An 18,378-nucleotide genomic window follows, 5' to 3' on the forward strand; every position below is an offset into this window, starting at 1 on the left:
TTAAAAATTGTAGTGAAATTAAAAAAATGGAATTAAATTTGTGGATATTTTGTATGATTTCTGCAGTGGCAAATGTATGGATTCGGCAAGATATATTCGAGTGGACAACTTGACATAAAGTCTAGTTAATAACTCAAAACCGGAGCGGTCAAAAAATACGTCATGTCTAGTTGATGGCAAGTTAATGTCCAGTTGATGACTAATTATATCATATCCACTATTGTTCAGTATTGTCTACTTGGGAACAGTCGACTAATGGCAATTTGTTCGGAACGTTCCATAAAATATGCAACTAATCGACCAAAGGTTACTAACTGGACATGATGTCAAGTTGTCCACTAGTAATTTCTTCGTGAATATTACATAAAATGGTCAATTTTATTTATTCAAACATCAGAAAACATGAATGCATGAGAGCACACGAAGAGCATGATATCGCTTCAATTTAAAAGTAACCCGAACTGATGTTCGGACCACATCATGACACTCTCAAGGAATCGCTAAGTAACCTTATCAACGATAAGACGTGAAGTTGTCCTGACAGCTCCATGACGGGTGATTTTGACCGATTTTTACGGTGAAAAATGCAAAAATCGTCACTGTGTGCCGCTTGGTAACCCTAACAGACAATGAGCAAACTCATCTAAATGAGCGTTTTCATAGTATGATTAATGAGTACAATTGAGCATGAGTATGTTCATAAAATGGAGCATCGTCTGTTCTTGTCTGTTCAGGGAGTTCAACTTCTGAAGAGCACATTTGTACAGCCTAATAATTAAAACAGTGTTGTCAGAACTGTGGATACCGTGTTCGGTTTTTGTCGTGGACCATAATGATGTGTGTCATGTCACAAAATTGATCAGACAACACTGGATTAATGTACTAAATTATCTCGTAATATTTGACTCATCACAATAAAAGCCATACAACTCTTAGTAATTTAAGCATGATTAATTTAAATAGAATTAATTCCATTGGAACCTCTAAATAGTCTCTCAAATTAGAACAAAAAATCAATTTGCATCTACCTTACGACTATTTCTCCTTTTCTGTGGCGTTTTGTCTTTAGCTTTTTGAATTTTCGGAGATGGGCCCAAACCATGGGACACGGTTTGTCTGTATTTATATTTTATTCATTTTGTGCAAATATTTTACATGTTTTTTGAGGTATTTGCAACAGTTATATAGTTTATATATATTCAGAAATCACACGATGTTAAATGAAAAGAAAAGAAAAAGAAAATTTTTTTGGTATTAGTCAATAAAAAGCGTTCTTTTATGCCAAAAAATAATGTCTTTTTTTGTCGTCATCATGCAGATTTTTTGGAAATTTGCTTTAATTAAGTGATAGACTTGATGATGTATTAGTGATATGTATTATTACTATGGGTCAATATGAAGGAAGTAAAATGGTTAATTTAAGATGGAAAAAATATCAAGATAGAGACTAATGAGTAGGAAGAGATGGTGAAAATGAGAGAAAATAGACAAATAGAGATTGACAGTTTAATGACGATGAATGATAAGACTAAAAGGACTTTCCCTATACCTAGTGAATGATGGCGGTGTGTTAAAGATGTTTATCTTATTGAGACTGAATGCTGTCGTGAACTGTCGACCGGGATTTCTTGATATTCCGCTACTGCAAATTAAAAATTGTAATGATTAGTCGTTGATCATTGAGAATGTATCTTGGACAGACAATGAGCATATTTAGGATTACGCTCACATAATTGAGGATGCTCATGAGTATGCCTGCAAAATTGAGCATGCACAATTATATTAAATGAGTGTGCTTTTACCTTAATATGCAAGCGTATGCTCATTTAGCACCATTCGGAACCAATGCTCATTGAGCACCATCCGGCACCAATGCTCATTGAACACTATACGGCACCAATGGTCATTAAGCACCATTCGGCACCAATGCTCATTGCTACCATTCGGCACCAATGCTCATTGAGTACCATAAGGTACAGTACCAATGTTCAATGCAAGCTAGCGACCATGCTTGTAAGGTGGTTATTAAGCATATGCTTAAATGTTAGGGATAAGCACCCTCATTGTCTGTTATTCTATATCAACTTACTCTGACGATCCCATGCTTGTCTCCGACAAACGATTATCATTCCCAAATGGTGGCATTCCTTTCCTCAATATTACACTGGTATCTTTCTCAAATTTTAAATCTGTCGTCCTTTTACCATACTTTGACTCAATGTGTGTTTGCATTTTACCAAAGCATTCTTCAAGACGATCGTGTAAAGGCAGCATCGCAGGTGGCACTTTTGATTTATGAACTGACAATGCAACTTCAAGTATTGGAATTTGTTCGGCCAGCAAGTTTCTTAAATTCTCAACATATCGTGTGTCTTTTGGATTCATTTTCAGATAGTCATCGGTGAGGAACGCTTCCTCGTATTTTGCTGTTCCGCCTGAAAAGATTGTGAGAATGTTATTTTAAGTTCTGATTTATTATCAAGTTTAATAATGAGATTGTTCAAAAATGTTGGATTGGCCATGAAAGGGATGCAGTCTTAGATGCTTCAAAATCAAAATCTAATCGAATTTTACATCGAGTCGAGTCGTGCAGCACAATGCGGAAGGTAAATTCTCATTTGGTCGAAATGTGCCGTCACGATGCCGTCAGGGCAACTTCGTGCCTTGCAGTTAATACGGCAACACAATGGTGATTTAGGGAATAAGCTGTGTTGTTGGGGTTCGAAGATTTCAGAGCTCGAAGTAGACTATGGAAAAGCATGGGAGACTCCTACACGCTGTGCTGTTCAGGATAGACTTTTCCAAACAATATCCGAGTTGACTTCAAGCTGTAGAAGCCCTAAACACCCAACAGCACAACATGTTCCCCAGTGCTCTACTGCGTTGCCTTATCAACGATAAGACGCAAAGTTACCTTGACGGCACAGTGAATGACTCATTTTTAAGGCAACATATGCGGTTCGCCGCATCTTGCCGTTCGGAAAATCGAGTATGAAACGTGATAAGGAAATGAACTTTGTATTGTTTTGATAATTTGTCATTTTATAGTTTAAACAGCAAACAATCACATAACTAAAGTATGTAGATCATGATTAGAAGAAACTACAGCTTATTTACAATAAAGCCAAATCAAAACAACATCAAATCAATAAAAATAGGCATTTAATCATCAAACAAATTACCATTAACAGCCGCATCAACAATCCCTTGAATTTTCATCGTCAATGGATTAAGTGTCAAACTTCTGTCATTTTGATGTTCAGTGACTAAATCATATAGTTGTTTATTATTAGTTTCTAGCATTTCAATGGCACATTCGATCGGTGAAACCTGTGAATTGGAAATGATTATAATAAATTGAATAATTAAAGCATGCAAAGTCATTAAATTACATTAAATGTCTTGGATGTGGTTACGGGGAACCATTTAAGCATTCCAGGTAGTGGATATAAAGTCTTCATGACTGTCCTTTCAAGCCAAAGATTCCCAACATTATCTGATTCACTTGTTGACATCCAATTCTTTGATGAGTCACGATATGGACGTGAAAATTTGAATTCATCGACACCATTTGTTTTATAGTATTTGATGATTGGTGCTGGAATTATTCTATTTGGCATATTTTCTTGTGACTTTATTATGGCCTCATTGCTGATCGGTTCAACTTTATTAATCTGAATGTATTGCTTATCGCTGTTGATAATATCATCGCTTGGCTTCTCTAATGTCTGCATCAGTTCAGCTTTTGGATGTTGATTTAATATTCTCGAGCAGAATGACGACAGCTGTTCGTATTCCTTACCACGATAAATGAAACTTTTATTTCTTAAAAGTTCAGGAAATCCTAAACCGTAAAATGTCACACGGAAATATTCTGCCTCATGTCGCATTTCGGATATAATTTTGCTATAGAAATCAGCCATTTTCCTATGCTGATCACTCAACTGCATGTAATCGAATACTTCAAATTCGTACTGTTGAGCGAGTTCCTTACAAATTTCCAATGCACATTCCCACATCTTTCCTTTATCATAAAATTTAATGATTTCAGAATATAGTTCTTCCTTTAATAGCCGGTGTGTCATAAATTGTGGGAATTTGCTACTTCTCAGCAATGGCGATAACTGGGTGTCATCCCACTGTAGTAAATTACTATGTAATTTTAGTGTAAATGCAGCTTCTGTATAGTTATCAAATTCCATATGAAGATCACATAACTTGTTGACATAACGGATATACATTTCCTTTCGATTGACTTCTGAATAGAATTGCAATAAACTTACGGTACATGCCATACGATTCTCTTTACTTTCATCATTTATAAGGAATCGATATTCAAGTAATCGTTCCATTAAATTTGTAGCCATATCAACAAATGCAACGCCTTCATGTTGTAGCGCAATGTGATTCTGACATAAATCTCTCATAATTTCATTGAATAAATCTTTATATTCATAATCACCGCGACCTCCTTCAACATATATGTCGAGTTTCTCGATCATCTCCTTCTCAAATTCACGGAAATTTCCACGAATGTGTGTCTGATTGCGCTTTGTATCACCATAGCTCTCTTGTATTAATCTCGATGAGAAGTATTCGCATTGCATCATGTCGAAAAATATTGGAATGGTCTCCTTACGAAGTTCTGTCTCACTGATCATTGACATTTCTAATAATGGTCCAACCATTTGTGGTATAAAGAGCTGCTTATGCTGTCCTAAATTATACCACATATTACAAATTTCTTTTGCTGTTTCACGACGAATATCGCAATATCTTGTCAATATCATAGACTTCTTATTGCTGGTAAATTGATCCAATTGTAATGCTGGCTGTGTCAAAAATGCAATTGAACAATGAAAGAAATTTGACCAAACTTGCTTCTCAAATGGATCCGAAAAATGTTCACGAATTATTTTCGCAAAATGTCGAAGACTTTCGAGTATGACTGTATTTTGATGCATGATCATGTCAAGCCAATCTGATGGAAATACGGGTTTTGATACAAGTTCTTTAAATACCAATAATATCTCATGAAGAAAATCCAACAAATCATATCGTGTATTGAAATGATTGACATACATCTTGTAATGATTCTCTGTCATACTCCTGAATATGGCCAACATAATTGCAACTAAATTACCAACTAATGGATTATCACGATCCATTGCAATTGATGTTTGTATTACTGTACGCAATAAAATTAACATAATGTCGCGTATATCATTATCTGTTTCGCCAATATCTTTGGAAAATAACAGTTCTAATACGTTGTTCATTATGCTTACACATTCAGAGACCTAAAAAAAATTGTAGTCAAGAAAAAAACTTAATTAGTGTCAATTACAAATATTTTTTTTTGCATAAATTGCATATTAAAAATAAAAATGGAATAAAGTACATAAATAATGAACAAATAAACACACATCGAATGAGAATTTCCTATAAGAAAAATGACAATAATAATTTTTGGAACGACAACACGTGACTGTCCTAAACTAACAATTTAGATCAGTGGTGGGCAACCTGTTTGTTGTGGTATACTTTGGTGTGTATGCCTCGACCGAAACCATACACGATATAGGGTTCATTGCATTAAACACTAGTGTGTCGCGACACACAGGTTAATAAGGCCGTTGATGGATAACCTGTACGCCGCGGTGCACCAAGGTGGTTTACTTTAGCTGTTCAAAGCTTGGGATCCATAGCTGCGCGTTATATGCGTTTCTTGGATAATGATAGTTTAACAAGTGAGGATTCTCCTGATCTCCCACTCAAACCAAGACGTACAGTTTATATTTGGATCCAAACCACTTATTTGCTGATAATCCCTGACAGACAACGAACATGCTCATGAGTATGATCACGAAAATGAGACTGCTCTGTTGTATTGATTGAATATGCTCATGAGCAGGTTCATTTAAGTTCCTAAGCTCATGTCTGTTAGGGATTACTGCCTCTTGGTTTCAAAGAGAAACTGTGAGTCGCGTATTCACTACATATGATTCGAAAAAGGACATTTGAAATACTTTCTTATGCCGAGTCTCGAACTCACGATCGCAGGGGGTCGGTCGGTATTGCAATAATTATGTACCGAAGTACTAAACCATTCCGCTACCGAGCCACTTTTACCCTAACAGACAAAGAGACTACTTTAAGGTATCGAAATGGAATTTTTGAATTATGAAAGCATGCTCTTTGCCTGTTAGGGCGACTCACTCATTGGTCAGTGGAATACCTCGATTGGTATGCCTCGACACACAGGTTATTCAGGTCAGAGATCGACAATATTTTATTTTAAGCGGCAAACCTTGATGGTATACCTCGACCAAAACCACACACTGCATACGGTTCATGACTTTTTCAAACAATTCTGACTAAGGTTGGGCAAAATCTTGTTCGAATATATTCCAATATTTTTTGTTCATATTCGAAAAAAACGAATATATTCGAATATTTGCCCAACCCTAATTCTGACAACACACTAGTGTACCCCAGCACACAGATTGCCCACCACTGATTTACATACATCCTATTCTAAAATGGATTCTAAAGCTAGAAATTTTATCAAAAAACAAAAAAAAATGATTTTTTGGAAACAAAACAAAAAAATATAAAAAAAAAAAATGGTAAACAAATCACATCAAACGACAAACACACAGAAAACTGATAAAAAAAGTATAAAATAAATGAACAAAAAATTCCCAAATTTCTCTCATATCTTTTAAAATATCCCATAATTTTTTTGATTTTTGTCACAGAACAATACCTTCGTTTTTGCAGTTGATTCGCGTGCATGTAGTTGGGACTTTGATTCGCCCAATATTCTTGCAGCTTTCGTAAGATTTTTCTCTTGTTGCCAAATATCAGACATGATGTCCCCCTATTTATATTTTATCGTATTTATGATGATTTTATTATCAAAAATAAAATATTTTTTTTTGGGTCATTTTAATGCCAGGCACAAGGGGGAGGTCAAGTTAGAATCAAGTTGCATTTTGCATTTTCATTAAATTACGCAAAAATGGTTTGCAGCACACACGATTAATAAGTAAATATTTATAAATAATGGAATCGGAATTTGATTTTTTATGACAGGTAGTGGTGGTGGTGGAAAGCGAAGGAAAATTTATTTGTGGTAAATTGCGTATAAAAAAAGAAAAAATAAAAAACAACAAAATTTAATGTTAATTAAACTAAAATCTAAAATAAGCAAAAAAAGAGATATTAAATTTAAATTAAAATTGAAAATAATTTGCAATAATTAAAAAATGTCACCACAACCAATTGTGTTATTAATTAATTATTATACAATCTAATAAAACATTTAACAACAGAATAGGCTAATGACCTATAGAACCCTAGAAAATATAACAAATTGAATGAGTCACATAATAAATTAATTACGTTACTGATAAGAGGAATAAAAGAACAGAAAAATAAAATATTTTAAATTATTCATGATATTGTCGTCGCTTTAGCGCATTTTTAGCTGGTTGATATGGAAAATCAATTGATAACTTTGAACGACACAGATGAAGCAGGCTTCTTAAGCTCTTTTATTGACACTAAATTGAAAGCACAACTATGTGGCAATCATATAAAAGCTACGTTAAACAATCATTAACCGCGAAACGTCCTAGCAGATCCTCTGGATCTCAATGATCTGAATATTTAAAGGTTTTTTTAAAGCAACACAAAGCCACGCCTCAATTTGACAGCCATATGAAAGCTGCACATAAGCAGCTCCTATTTGGTGTTAATTAGGATTCGTCTAAAATTGCAGGCTATAAAAGAGCTATAGTTGAGTCTTAAAAGTTACGTGGCTTAGCTTTTTTCATTTGAATCGCTAAGGAACTGATTTGTCTAAGCATCGTTTCTTTAGAAGCAGAACATTCAAAGAATTGATGAGCTAGGACGTTTTGTGTTAATAATTGCTTAACGAGAGTGAGAGCACCAGAACTTTGCACTTCATAGACCAACCCTAACATAAGAACATATGTTCAATGAGCATCATACGGTACAAATGAAAACGTTAACTACTGAGAATGCATGAATGTTAAGACTACAATTCATAGTGGGGTTCAGATCCACTCTTTTAATGGCATTACTGTCTGTAGCCTACAAAGAAAAGCTGTGAGTCTCGCTATTTACACTATATTTGACTAAAAAAAGACAAGTGAAATATTTCTCCTGCCGAGTCTCGAACCCATGATCACAGAGTCGATATAGCAATAATTACGTATCAAAATACTAAACCAATTTACTACCGAGCCACTGCGATCCATTAATCACAAATTACCAAAAAATGTATACCCCAATGATCTTCAAAGCTTGATGACTTATAACAACACACGAAAGACTTTGAAAAATTCTCATTTATTATTAAGCCCAAACAGCACAACGTGCTCACTAGACCTCTTTTACGTCGTTATATTAACGATAAAATGTGAATTTGCTCTGACGTCATCGTGACGACTGATTTCGACACAATTTAGTGAAAAAAACAGGGGTTTGCTTTATTATGTCACTCGGGTAAGCTTTAAAAAACATTAATATAGACACCCAAGGTTAAATGAGTATTATTTTTGCAAAGAATGGACTGCATAAAAAATTATTGTTCATTCACATTATCAAGTACATGTCTGAAATGCCAAAGAACGTTAATATTCCAAATCAACTCACATAAAATGCGCTAATAACGGTCTATATAAATTTAAAATAATCAATCATTAGTCGGCTAAATAGTAAAAAGATGTTGTTAAATTAATGTCTAAGGTCAATGTCACATACTCTAAACTACGTTCATCTATCATAAATTAAGTATTATTTACGAAATACTACAAGAACATCTAGACTATGAATTCAATCAACAAGTGACTAAGTCTACCCGATTTAATTTCATATCTCTTTTATAATTGTTCTAGTAAGCTATTTTCATGCATGGTTAGTCATTCAAATATTGCGTCTTTGTTATTGTCATTATCACAGAAATAACGCTACTTATACGTGAGTATATTTATTAGTAATATATGTATGATTACTTACTCAAGCAAAGAGAATATTAATAATAGCGAGAAGAATAAGAAGCTAAAGAATTGAAATGACACGTGAAGATGAATTGAGGGGATTTTAGAGGTTCCAGTTAATGATTTTAAGATTCAAAGCTTTGAGAATTTTTTGAATTTTGGATTATTATCTGTATTTTATTCAGTATAAAATCATGATTTTATGATAAATCCAAAAATTTATCATAATTTGGTTTATTATGGAGTTCCATATGATTAAGTATACAATGTAAGATAACAATTGATGTAATGAGAATTGAATCACAATTGACTCGAGTCAAAAATTGTAGCTGAGTCAGATTTTTAAGATTAGTAACAATGAATATGCTAGTTTTTTGAAAATTAGTCTTATTAGCACAAATCAAAAATCCAGACAAAGGCTGTCTAATTCTGGCCTGATGTCGAATTCAGTTTAAATCCAAAATATGATACCAAGACTCCAGTGTTGGATTCAAAACAAATCAAATACCAAAGTCAATGTTACCCGACTTTTGATCATGTTAACAGATTTGTGCTTTTTTCAGATTTGTGCTTGGTCTATTTGGACAGCTGCAGAATTAACCGATTAGCACAAATCGGTTAACTTGTCTAAAATTCGGTCTCAAGCCAAAGTGACTCTGATTCCTATTTGATGTCAATTTGATTTAAATTCAATACCATCCCAGACTCTCAGGAAAGCAACTTTCAGAAAATTGAGCTTTACTTCCGGACAGACAAGTAGAGTTCTTGAACTCATGAGTATACTCATAATATTGAGCATGCTACTGTATATTAATTGAGTATACTCATGATATGACGATATTCAATGATTATACTCATTGTCTGCTATCCGAATAGCCCAGCTTTCTAGCATGGGCACTGGTATGTAGCCGTATTAATGGTAAGACGGAAAGTAACTCCAACGGCATCATGAAGGCTAATTGAAACCCATTTTTGAGGCAAAAAATGCAATTCGCCCCATTTAGCCACTCGAGTTAGCTACTCCAAAAAATCATATTCATCAAAAAGCTATCATTAAAATCAATAAAATTTGGAAACTCTTTAAGGAATGTAGGATAATGAGAAAATGAAAGGAGGTAAAAGATAAAATAAGCATGAAGAATGTACATTCACACACATAAAATAATAATTATCATTCAATAAAATCATCAATCATTCATTTAATCAATCACTCAATTACTCAAAAAAATAATAATTACACATGAAAATAGAATTAAGAAAAGATAGATATGAGAGAGAAGGCATGAAAAGTGAAAAAAGTTATCGACAAATGACAATGAGATGTATGAGGAGGAAGAAGAATGAGAGAAACACATTATTACGAATTCAAAAATGCAAACACAAGACGAGCACGTTAATCATAAAAAAAAGATCGCAAAAAAAATTTCCATTTTCATTTCTTTTTATGTAAAGTCGTAAGTTTCGACAAGCCATATAAGCCATTTCGCAACACACAATATTTGGTATATATCCATTTCGGTCAATGCACGTGAGAAAACACATTTTAATATTTCATGCTGGATGCAAAAAGTTTTATTTACAAACATTTGTGGATGGTAAGCACCGGATAATAAGTCAATTGATAAACACTTACCTCTTCCTTTGATTCTAATTTGTCTTTTATTTGCGTACAAAATACTGGCAGCAGAATTCCACGACATAATGGCATACGGAAGATCTTTGATCCAACAATATCTTTAATGCACTTCATTTTGCATTGGGTTAGTCGACCTTGTGGGAGTTTTGTGATGATTTCAACGATGAAATTGCTGTGGATTATTGGATTAGTTTAGTAAATAAGGAAATGGAACAGAAACTCTTACCTCAATTTCAAAGGATCATAGACCTCCAAAAGATCAGAAGCAATAATATGTAGGTATTTAAATATGGCACCCTGCGATCTCAACAGTGAATGTCTCATTTGTATTAATTGCACAAATAATCCCAGCAGTTCCTCCAATCTCGTCTCAAATGAAAATCGTCCTTGATCATGATACAGTCTAGCAAAAAGTATCCTTGATCTTATCATGAACTTCATAATGTACTGTAAATTCTTGATGGTCTTAAACAGCTTGCGTTCATATTCCTCGTCATTTTCTTCACTCAAATGATCCTCATAATCACGTGCTGAATTAAAGGCATCCAAAAAATGTCGTTCAAGAACATTTATAAGCTTATCATAAGCTAGTGTTGATGAGAAACTCTCATTTATGTAGAGATCTAAGACTGACTGGAAATGTTGATACTTTTTATCGCTTACAATTTCAATCAGCATAATAAGGCATTGAAATACGAGATCATCGTATCTTAATGGATCACTATTTTGTGTTAGAATATCAAAAAGAGCATCAAGTATGTCTTGAAGAAATTTGACAATCTCTTCTGGTGATACTTGTAATAATTGTTTCAATGACATATCAAGTCGCTCGGGACTTATTGACCATTTTAATAATCCAAGTAAATCAACATCTTGTGTTAACTTTGTACTGCATAAATTGATGTCAATTGTAAAATTGTCTTTATTGAGTAACGTATATCCCGGTGCTGATGGCTTTGGTGTCGCAAGCAATTCAAAATTTTGCGATGGAAGTGAATAATAATTGAATTGTGCTGTTGAGTCAATTTTCTTATAGTCAATTTTATAAACAACAAGTTGATGATTACCTTGCTGTAAAGTTGTACCATTATCTTGCTGTAATTTAACAAATGACATTGCAAATGGCTTCTCATTTTTATCTTTTGACTCATTTGAACTACGATGTTTAAATAGAAACTTTAAATGACATTTTATAAACTCATCAATTGGCACATTAATTTTAAATGTCTCATTCCATTTGGGCTTATCATCATGTCTATATATGACGGAACGATAATCGCTCATCATTTGTGAACCGCCACCCTGACATATTACATCTCTCACAATATCACCATTTTCATTGCAAACTGACACAATCACTTCAATATTCTTTTCGACTGTCTTACCCGTGCTCCTTGAAAATTCACCATTAACTAATGTCACGTATAAATCATTACGTACGTCGCCGGGAAAAATGACTTCAGGAAATCCCATTTTACGAGCATGCGACATGTTATTAACACTAATCAAATGTGGATATTCTTCTTTAATTTGTTTTAAGTCACCATGTAGTAGCTCAACACTTATCCATATATTTGAACCATCCTTTCCAATGTCTTTATTGTTAAATAACTTCCTCAATGTCATATCGAGTGATTCTTTTTCGCATGATACAAATGGCATCGACAGTTGTGTATCAGATTTAAAATCTTCTGCTTTTTTGATGATTGGTGTTAAGTCCAATGCAGCAACACCAAATGGTCGTCTCATAAACAGCTCATTTAAACTTGCAACTGAGCCATTATGACTTTGTGATGAATTTCTCTTGCCGAGCATCGATCCAGTCACACTAACCCTTTTGTCAACTTCCTTATTATCCATTGCACCAATTCGTATCACATAACATACGAGATAAATTCTATTACGTAGCAGGTCCATTGAACTTAAATCGGTAAAAAGTGCACGCAAATTATTAAAATATGGTGCAATACCTTGTCGATTCCATTTTATGAGATAATTTTCAGTTATTGGCTTAAATTTATCACCATCAAATAGTGTAAAAAGTAACTCCGTGTCCTCGTTCACTTTACACACAAAATTATGTACAGATATTAATAAATTATGCGAAAATTTGTTCATTGATTTTGACGGTCGATTTTTGTTGATTTCAGTCTGTGACACAAGAGATGGAGAAAAAAAAAGTAGTTTAATTAATGCCATAATTATTACACTTTATGAAAGTTAAAAAAACTTACCGTAGCACGTCTAATACGGTTTGTTGCCTGGACATGTTGCTCGTACAGTTGTGTTGTTGATGTCTGATTTATTTCAAGTATATTACCATTATCATCGCGTACGACCATGTCGAGACCTGTAAATAGATTGAGATTTATAAGATGATGTTTTCGTCTAGCTTGATTGATAGCTTTAAATGTCTATAATTTGAGTCACTTTGTACCTTGATATTGAGTCATTTTACAGTACCGACAAATGAATTTTTTTGCAAATTCAAGCAAATTTTTGCGCTAAATTCCAATTTTTGCTTATCAATCTCGAATAAAAGTGCACTCTTATCATGCGTCTGAGCATGACTAGTGACTAGTGACTAGATTTTATTATGCTTTAACCCGTTCAAAACAACAATATTTTAAATTGATAAATTCTCCGTCACCCACCCACAATATTCAAATTATATTTAAATAGATTTAATGTGACCTTACCCAACAGTTTATTTCCTGTGTCAATTTCCGATGTTGCTTTCATTTTTATATCTTTCATTTCATCGACTGGTAAATTTCCTGATAGGATTTGCGATCGTAATTTAATTAGTTCAAGCATCTTTTCACGTATCGCTCTCAAACTGCCGTTGTTTGTCTGTGGGATTAGTAATAAAAATTAAAAATCATTAATCTAGTCCTGTCATCGGTGCCAATCAATATTACTCACCAAAAAGTACTTTTTAAAGTGTTCGTGCCATTCTTTTAAAATTGTTGTTATTTCGTCGACAATTTCACTACGTTTAATAACATATTCGCCTCGGACGATCTCAACATCGGTAATAAGATGAACATAAGTTTTTGGAAAAATACCTTTTAATAAGCGATTTCTAGGTGAATAAAAGAGAAAAGATTGAATATTAATACGTGAACAATGAAAGTGAAATTATAGTGCGATGGTCGTTGACGCAGTTTTTGATGATATGTAGCTAATAATCAGATGTTGAAGCTAATTTGAATTCGGAAAAGTTCGGTAAGAACCGATTGAAATTTGTATGAAATGTTATACTTCACAAGAGTTAGCAGAAATGAAAATCAATGCAAATTTCAATCGGTTTTTAGCAGAGCTCGAAATCGACTAGAAACTTGTATGGAAGAGTTGACTCAAATCCATATAAATTCCGAATCGACGTTAAGCTCTGCTAATAACTGATTAAAATTCACATAGATTATTTTCTGCAAACGCTTGTGAAGTATAACATTTCTCATAAATTTCAATCGGTTCTTATCGAACTTTGGCGAACTTCAAGCTCAGATTTTTAGCAAACCAAACTGAACTCAAGTCGACCAACTCAACTTCAACCTCACTTAATTACTCATGATTGCAAACAATTACATTGCAAATTTAGAATAGATTAATCATTCAAAACATATTATTTTGTTTGACATATGAATGATTAATTCATTCTAGATCACTATTAGTCAGTATACTTCCTTAATGGAAGTATTATAAGAAAATGAGCAAACAGACAGACGGAAGAGATTATTAGCTATGAGAGCTACAAGATATGAGCTAAAAATACATATGTAATTGTATTGCAATAAAGCAGGGGTGTTCAAACTGTGTGGCACGGGACATGAACTAATGTGGCATTTTGGTGAAAATGACACGGACCGTTAACTTTGTCTGATTTCGGTCGTGGCTTACCAACAAGATTGTCCAAACTATATGCCGCGACCCATCTAAATGGAATGTGTCGACTGTAATCAGACAAGGTTTACGATTCTTGGCATTTTCAACAAGATCCTTGGCTCATCACCAACGTGTGCCGCGGAATATATTTTGGATAATCTTAGTGGTAAGCCACTAATAACACGGCACACAACATGCAGTTCATAGCATTTTCACCAAAGTGCCACACTTATGTACCGCAGCACATAATTTGAACAACACTGCATCATAAAGAGATATCAATTGATTATTTCACATTAAAAAAATTCACTTTAATGACTGTGTGTAAAACTCACTTTTTCTTGAATCCATAATACCAATGATTACTTTCACGTGTAATTATTAAACTGTCACCAACATCTAAACATAATCGGTGTGGCTTATCGTTTTGTTGGAAATTATGTTTGGCTGTGTTTACAAATGAGAAACAAATAAAATTAACAAAATTATATTTAATTTAGTCGATGATTAATCGATGGGAACTTAATTCCTCTCCACAATGACTTTAACACTCTTTTTGCTCTCAAAAAATGCCTTTTTTTTTGTCAATTGACTGAAATCGAAACGATTCACACGAATGGTCAACACATAATGCGTTAGACTGTATGATTTTGGTGGCCAGAACATTGAAAAAAATAGCAAATAATGCCTACATTTTGAGAATTATTGTACATTACACTAAAAACACCAGACCTCAATAAAATTCTCTTTTAGTTCCCCCAAAAAAAATAGCATGAATAAAAATTGATTGCCCACAATTTTCTCCCCCCACACATATGCACATGTTTCAATTGTCGCAAGTACTGGCATCAATAGATGGAATTTCGCAATACCAAAAAAAGCATATTTAATTCCGGCCAGTTCTGGATGAAGAAATTTTTGGTTTTAATGCAATACATGTATTACAATTTTCCATTTAATTGTTACTTCCCGATGGTATGTATGTCCAGCGTAATTATACACAAGAACTAAAAGAAGTAAAAGCAAAGTTATGTAAAGTTGCATTAATTAATTTATGGTAATCGCCTAGGAAAAGGTTTTGTAAGCAATTTATGTACAGAATACAAGCTATAGCTTATGCATTTTGACTGTCTTAACCTTGGAAAGCAGGAAAAGTATTTCTCATGCAGTAATGCAAACTAAAATGCCAGATTTAAAATATTAGAGGAAATTGAATCTCGTTTACTTTACGAATACAAAATAGTAGCAGAACAAAGAAGGAAACTTGTAGATTTAAAGGCACGGGCATAGTCAGATTTTTGTCTCCAAAAACCCTAGCTATTGAAGATTTTTCAAAAAAGAAAAGAGGTTTGGTTTGATTCCCAAAATTCTCCCACAATTCACTCAGTTCAGAACTGATGGAAACAATATTAATCTAAAATAATAATACAGTGGTGGACAATCAATTTTGGCTAGTGCAGACATTAGGCCTAGAAAATTTTCTCCGAACACCAGTGTGCTACAACTGGACTAATGAGATGCCCGAATAGAAATGTCGTAGAAATAGCCTAAATTCCGGTTTCAGGGCAACTAGACTCTAGTCTAACCCGAATGGACAATAATACGTTAGAACAAGCCATCAACTGGATCATCTTATCATTGACTCATTTTATCAAGTCTATCTTAGTCCTGAGTTACGCTAGCCTGAAGCCGAATGTCGCCCATTCCTAAATAATATGCTTTTTGGGTTGATTTTATTTGCAGAAGTCGAAGATGTCTCGGATTTTGTAATGGAAAGTCGATTTATGTACAAATCATATAAAATTCAAGTCGACTTTGAGCTCTGCTTTATTGAATTCTAATCAACACAGTTGATAGGTTGATAGACAGTATCGTTCTATCAGCTGACCTGATGGATGATCAGTTGATAATGGAAAGTTGTTTGCTGAACTAGTTATTAAAATGTTGCTTAGTCCAGACAACTCGTAGAAGAAGACTAGACAATATATGAGTCAATTTAGAAATCCAGATTCTATGTATTAGTTAGTGCTAATTCAAAACAACTCAATCTGACTCAAATCTAGCCTAGAACAAACAAATTCCAGAAATACTTTTCACATATTTTCAAGTATTTCATGGAAATGAGTTGATCATAATAAATAGTCTTAATAAATTTCACTAATACTGTGCAATTTCCATTTCCATCATTCATCAATCAGATGAAAAATAACAAATGCGTTTTAATTCCTCAATAGCTTCAACAATCCATGAATAATTAATTTTCTAATAGAAATTTGTTTGAATAATAATTAAATTAGCATAATCAGCCAGTTTATTACCATTTTATCGTTCACTTCCTTTTGTATTTTTCATATCGCATACCGTTTTGTTGCATTTTGACAATTTCCTTAAGCTATTCGTCTAAATATAGAGACGCAAAAGAGAAATATAGAATTCTTTTTTTCAACAGACATTCCATAAACAAAAGGAGAACTTTGAAATCATAAATATATATTCTGTACATCAATAAATGAAATGTGGCAAATGTTTACACACTTTTTTGCCCTTTTTTTTTTTGTTGGATTTCCACAATCATTCGTAACATTTGGTTGCAACCGTAATGTAGTTAAAATAGAAGGAAAGAAAAAGAATCAGAAGAATAAATATTATTTTATTTAACTAAATCTTATGAAATATTTTATGAGTGACCTAAAAAAACGATTCCATTCTATTTTGATAATATGTAGCTTGGCGGCAAAATCTATTTCACTCAGTCATCTAATTTAGGAAATCTCAGTTATCGTTTGTGAGATTGTTAAGACTTTGAATAATAATGTAGAAAAATCTGACTAAAATGTTTTGACATCGGAAGTTTAATTAGGCTGTGCATTTTGATCGGATAGACCAGTGATGGGCAACCTCTATGCCGCGGTCACACACTAGTGTGTTATCAAAAATGTTTGGAAATGTCATAAGCCCAATGCCTTGTTTTGTTTTGATCGAGGCTTACCAATAACGTGTGTCGCGGCATACAGGTTGCCCACCACTGGTATAGACTTTTCTTTAACAAAATTAATTAGACTATATGGAGTGAAATTTGTTTAAAAAAAAAGAAGAAGAAACTGTAGGAAGTGAATGACTTTTCATTATGATCAGTGTTAAGTGTCACCAGAGACGTGTTAAGCGTATATTTTTAGGAATCAAAACTCTTTAGAAGACGATGAGAAGTCGATTCGTGGTTTTTATAGAATGAGAACTTCAGAATGAATTTACCGCAAAGTACCGCGAATAGCACAAGTCGATTAATCGATCCAAAGTCCGGTATAAGACTGTGACTCTGACATGGTCCTGATTTTTGATCAATCAACCGATTAGTGCTATTCGGATAATCCTAACAGACAAAGAGAGCCCTTTTAGGTATCCTAATGTTATTACTGTACCATTAGGTTTCGTCAGTTACAGTACATGACGTAGAAATGGTAGAAATTCCGGCTCAGGTCGAATATTGTCACATTTGGCTATTCTTACACCTTGTGCCTTCCGAGCATACTGACTTTCTGGAAGTAAAGAGATCTCCAGGTAGACCCACTAACCCACTAACTGCGCCTTCAACAGAAAAGTAGTAATTAGTAGTGACTTCCAGGTTTGATCGAGTCCAAGTCTCAACATTGTCTCTAAATAGAAATATTCGATTGCGTCCCTGTCATTTAACATCACACAGTGCTAAAACTATACAAAAATTTCAAGAAAATCCATTAAAATCCATTCTTGACGTCAAGTCTATGCTTGACAAAAACATTTAAACGAGCCGGTTTTTACGATGAATTGAAAAAAAGAATATATATC

General features: G+C 33.7%; 1 protein-coding gene across 2 annotated transcripts in view; it reads right to left on the reverse strand.

Moving 5' to 3' along the window:
* Positions 1 to 18,378, reverse strand: part of mbc (myoblast city) — a 28,331-nt gene that overhangs the window by 1,915 nt on the left and 8,038 nt on the right. The window contains exons 2-13 of one of the 2 annotated variants that reach the window (XM_070650982.1): positions 14,889 to 15,000; positions 13,591 to 13,750; positions 13,365 to 13,518; positions 12,900 to 13,015; positions 10,892 to 12,816; positions 10,663 to 10,837; positions 6,770 to 6,883; positions 3,393 to 5,300; positions 3,183 to 3,330; positions 2,090 to 2,435; positions 1,550 to 1,642; positions 1,029 to 1,116 (exon numbers count right to left, since the gene is read on the reverse strand). In XM_070650982.1, the coding sequence (XP_070507083.1) occupies positions 1,029 to 1,116; positions 1,550 to 1,642; positions 2,090 to 2,435; positions 3,183 to 3,330; positions 3,393 to 5,300; positions 6,770 to 6,883; positions 10,663 to 10,837; positions 10,892 to 12,816; positions 12,900 to 13,015; positions 13,365 to 13,518; positions 13,591 to 13,750; positions 14,889 to 15,000 (5,339 nt within the window). The remainder of the gene's footprint in view (positions 1 to 1,028; positions 1,117 to 1,549; positions 1,643 to 2,089; positions 2,436 to 3,182; positions 3,331 to 3,392; positions 5,301 to 6,769; positions 6,884 to 10,662; positions 10,838 to 10,891; positions 12,817 to 12,899; positions 13,016 to 13,364; positions 13,519 to 13,590; positions 13,751 to 14,888; positions 15,001 to 18,378) is intronic. The other variant, XM_070650989.1, reaches the window with a different exon arrangement.

The sequence above is a fragment of the Chironomus tepperi genome, unplaced genomic scaffold, assembly GCF_022539635.2.
Source record: "Chironomus tepperi strain 1889 unplaced genomic scaffold, CSIRO-AGI_Ctep_v1 contig_37, whole genome shotgun sequence".
Taxonomy (NCBI): domain Eukaryota; kingdom Metazoa; phylum Arthropoda; class Insecta; order Diptera; family Chironomidae; genus Chironomus; species Chironomus tepperi.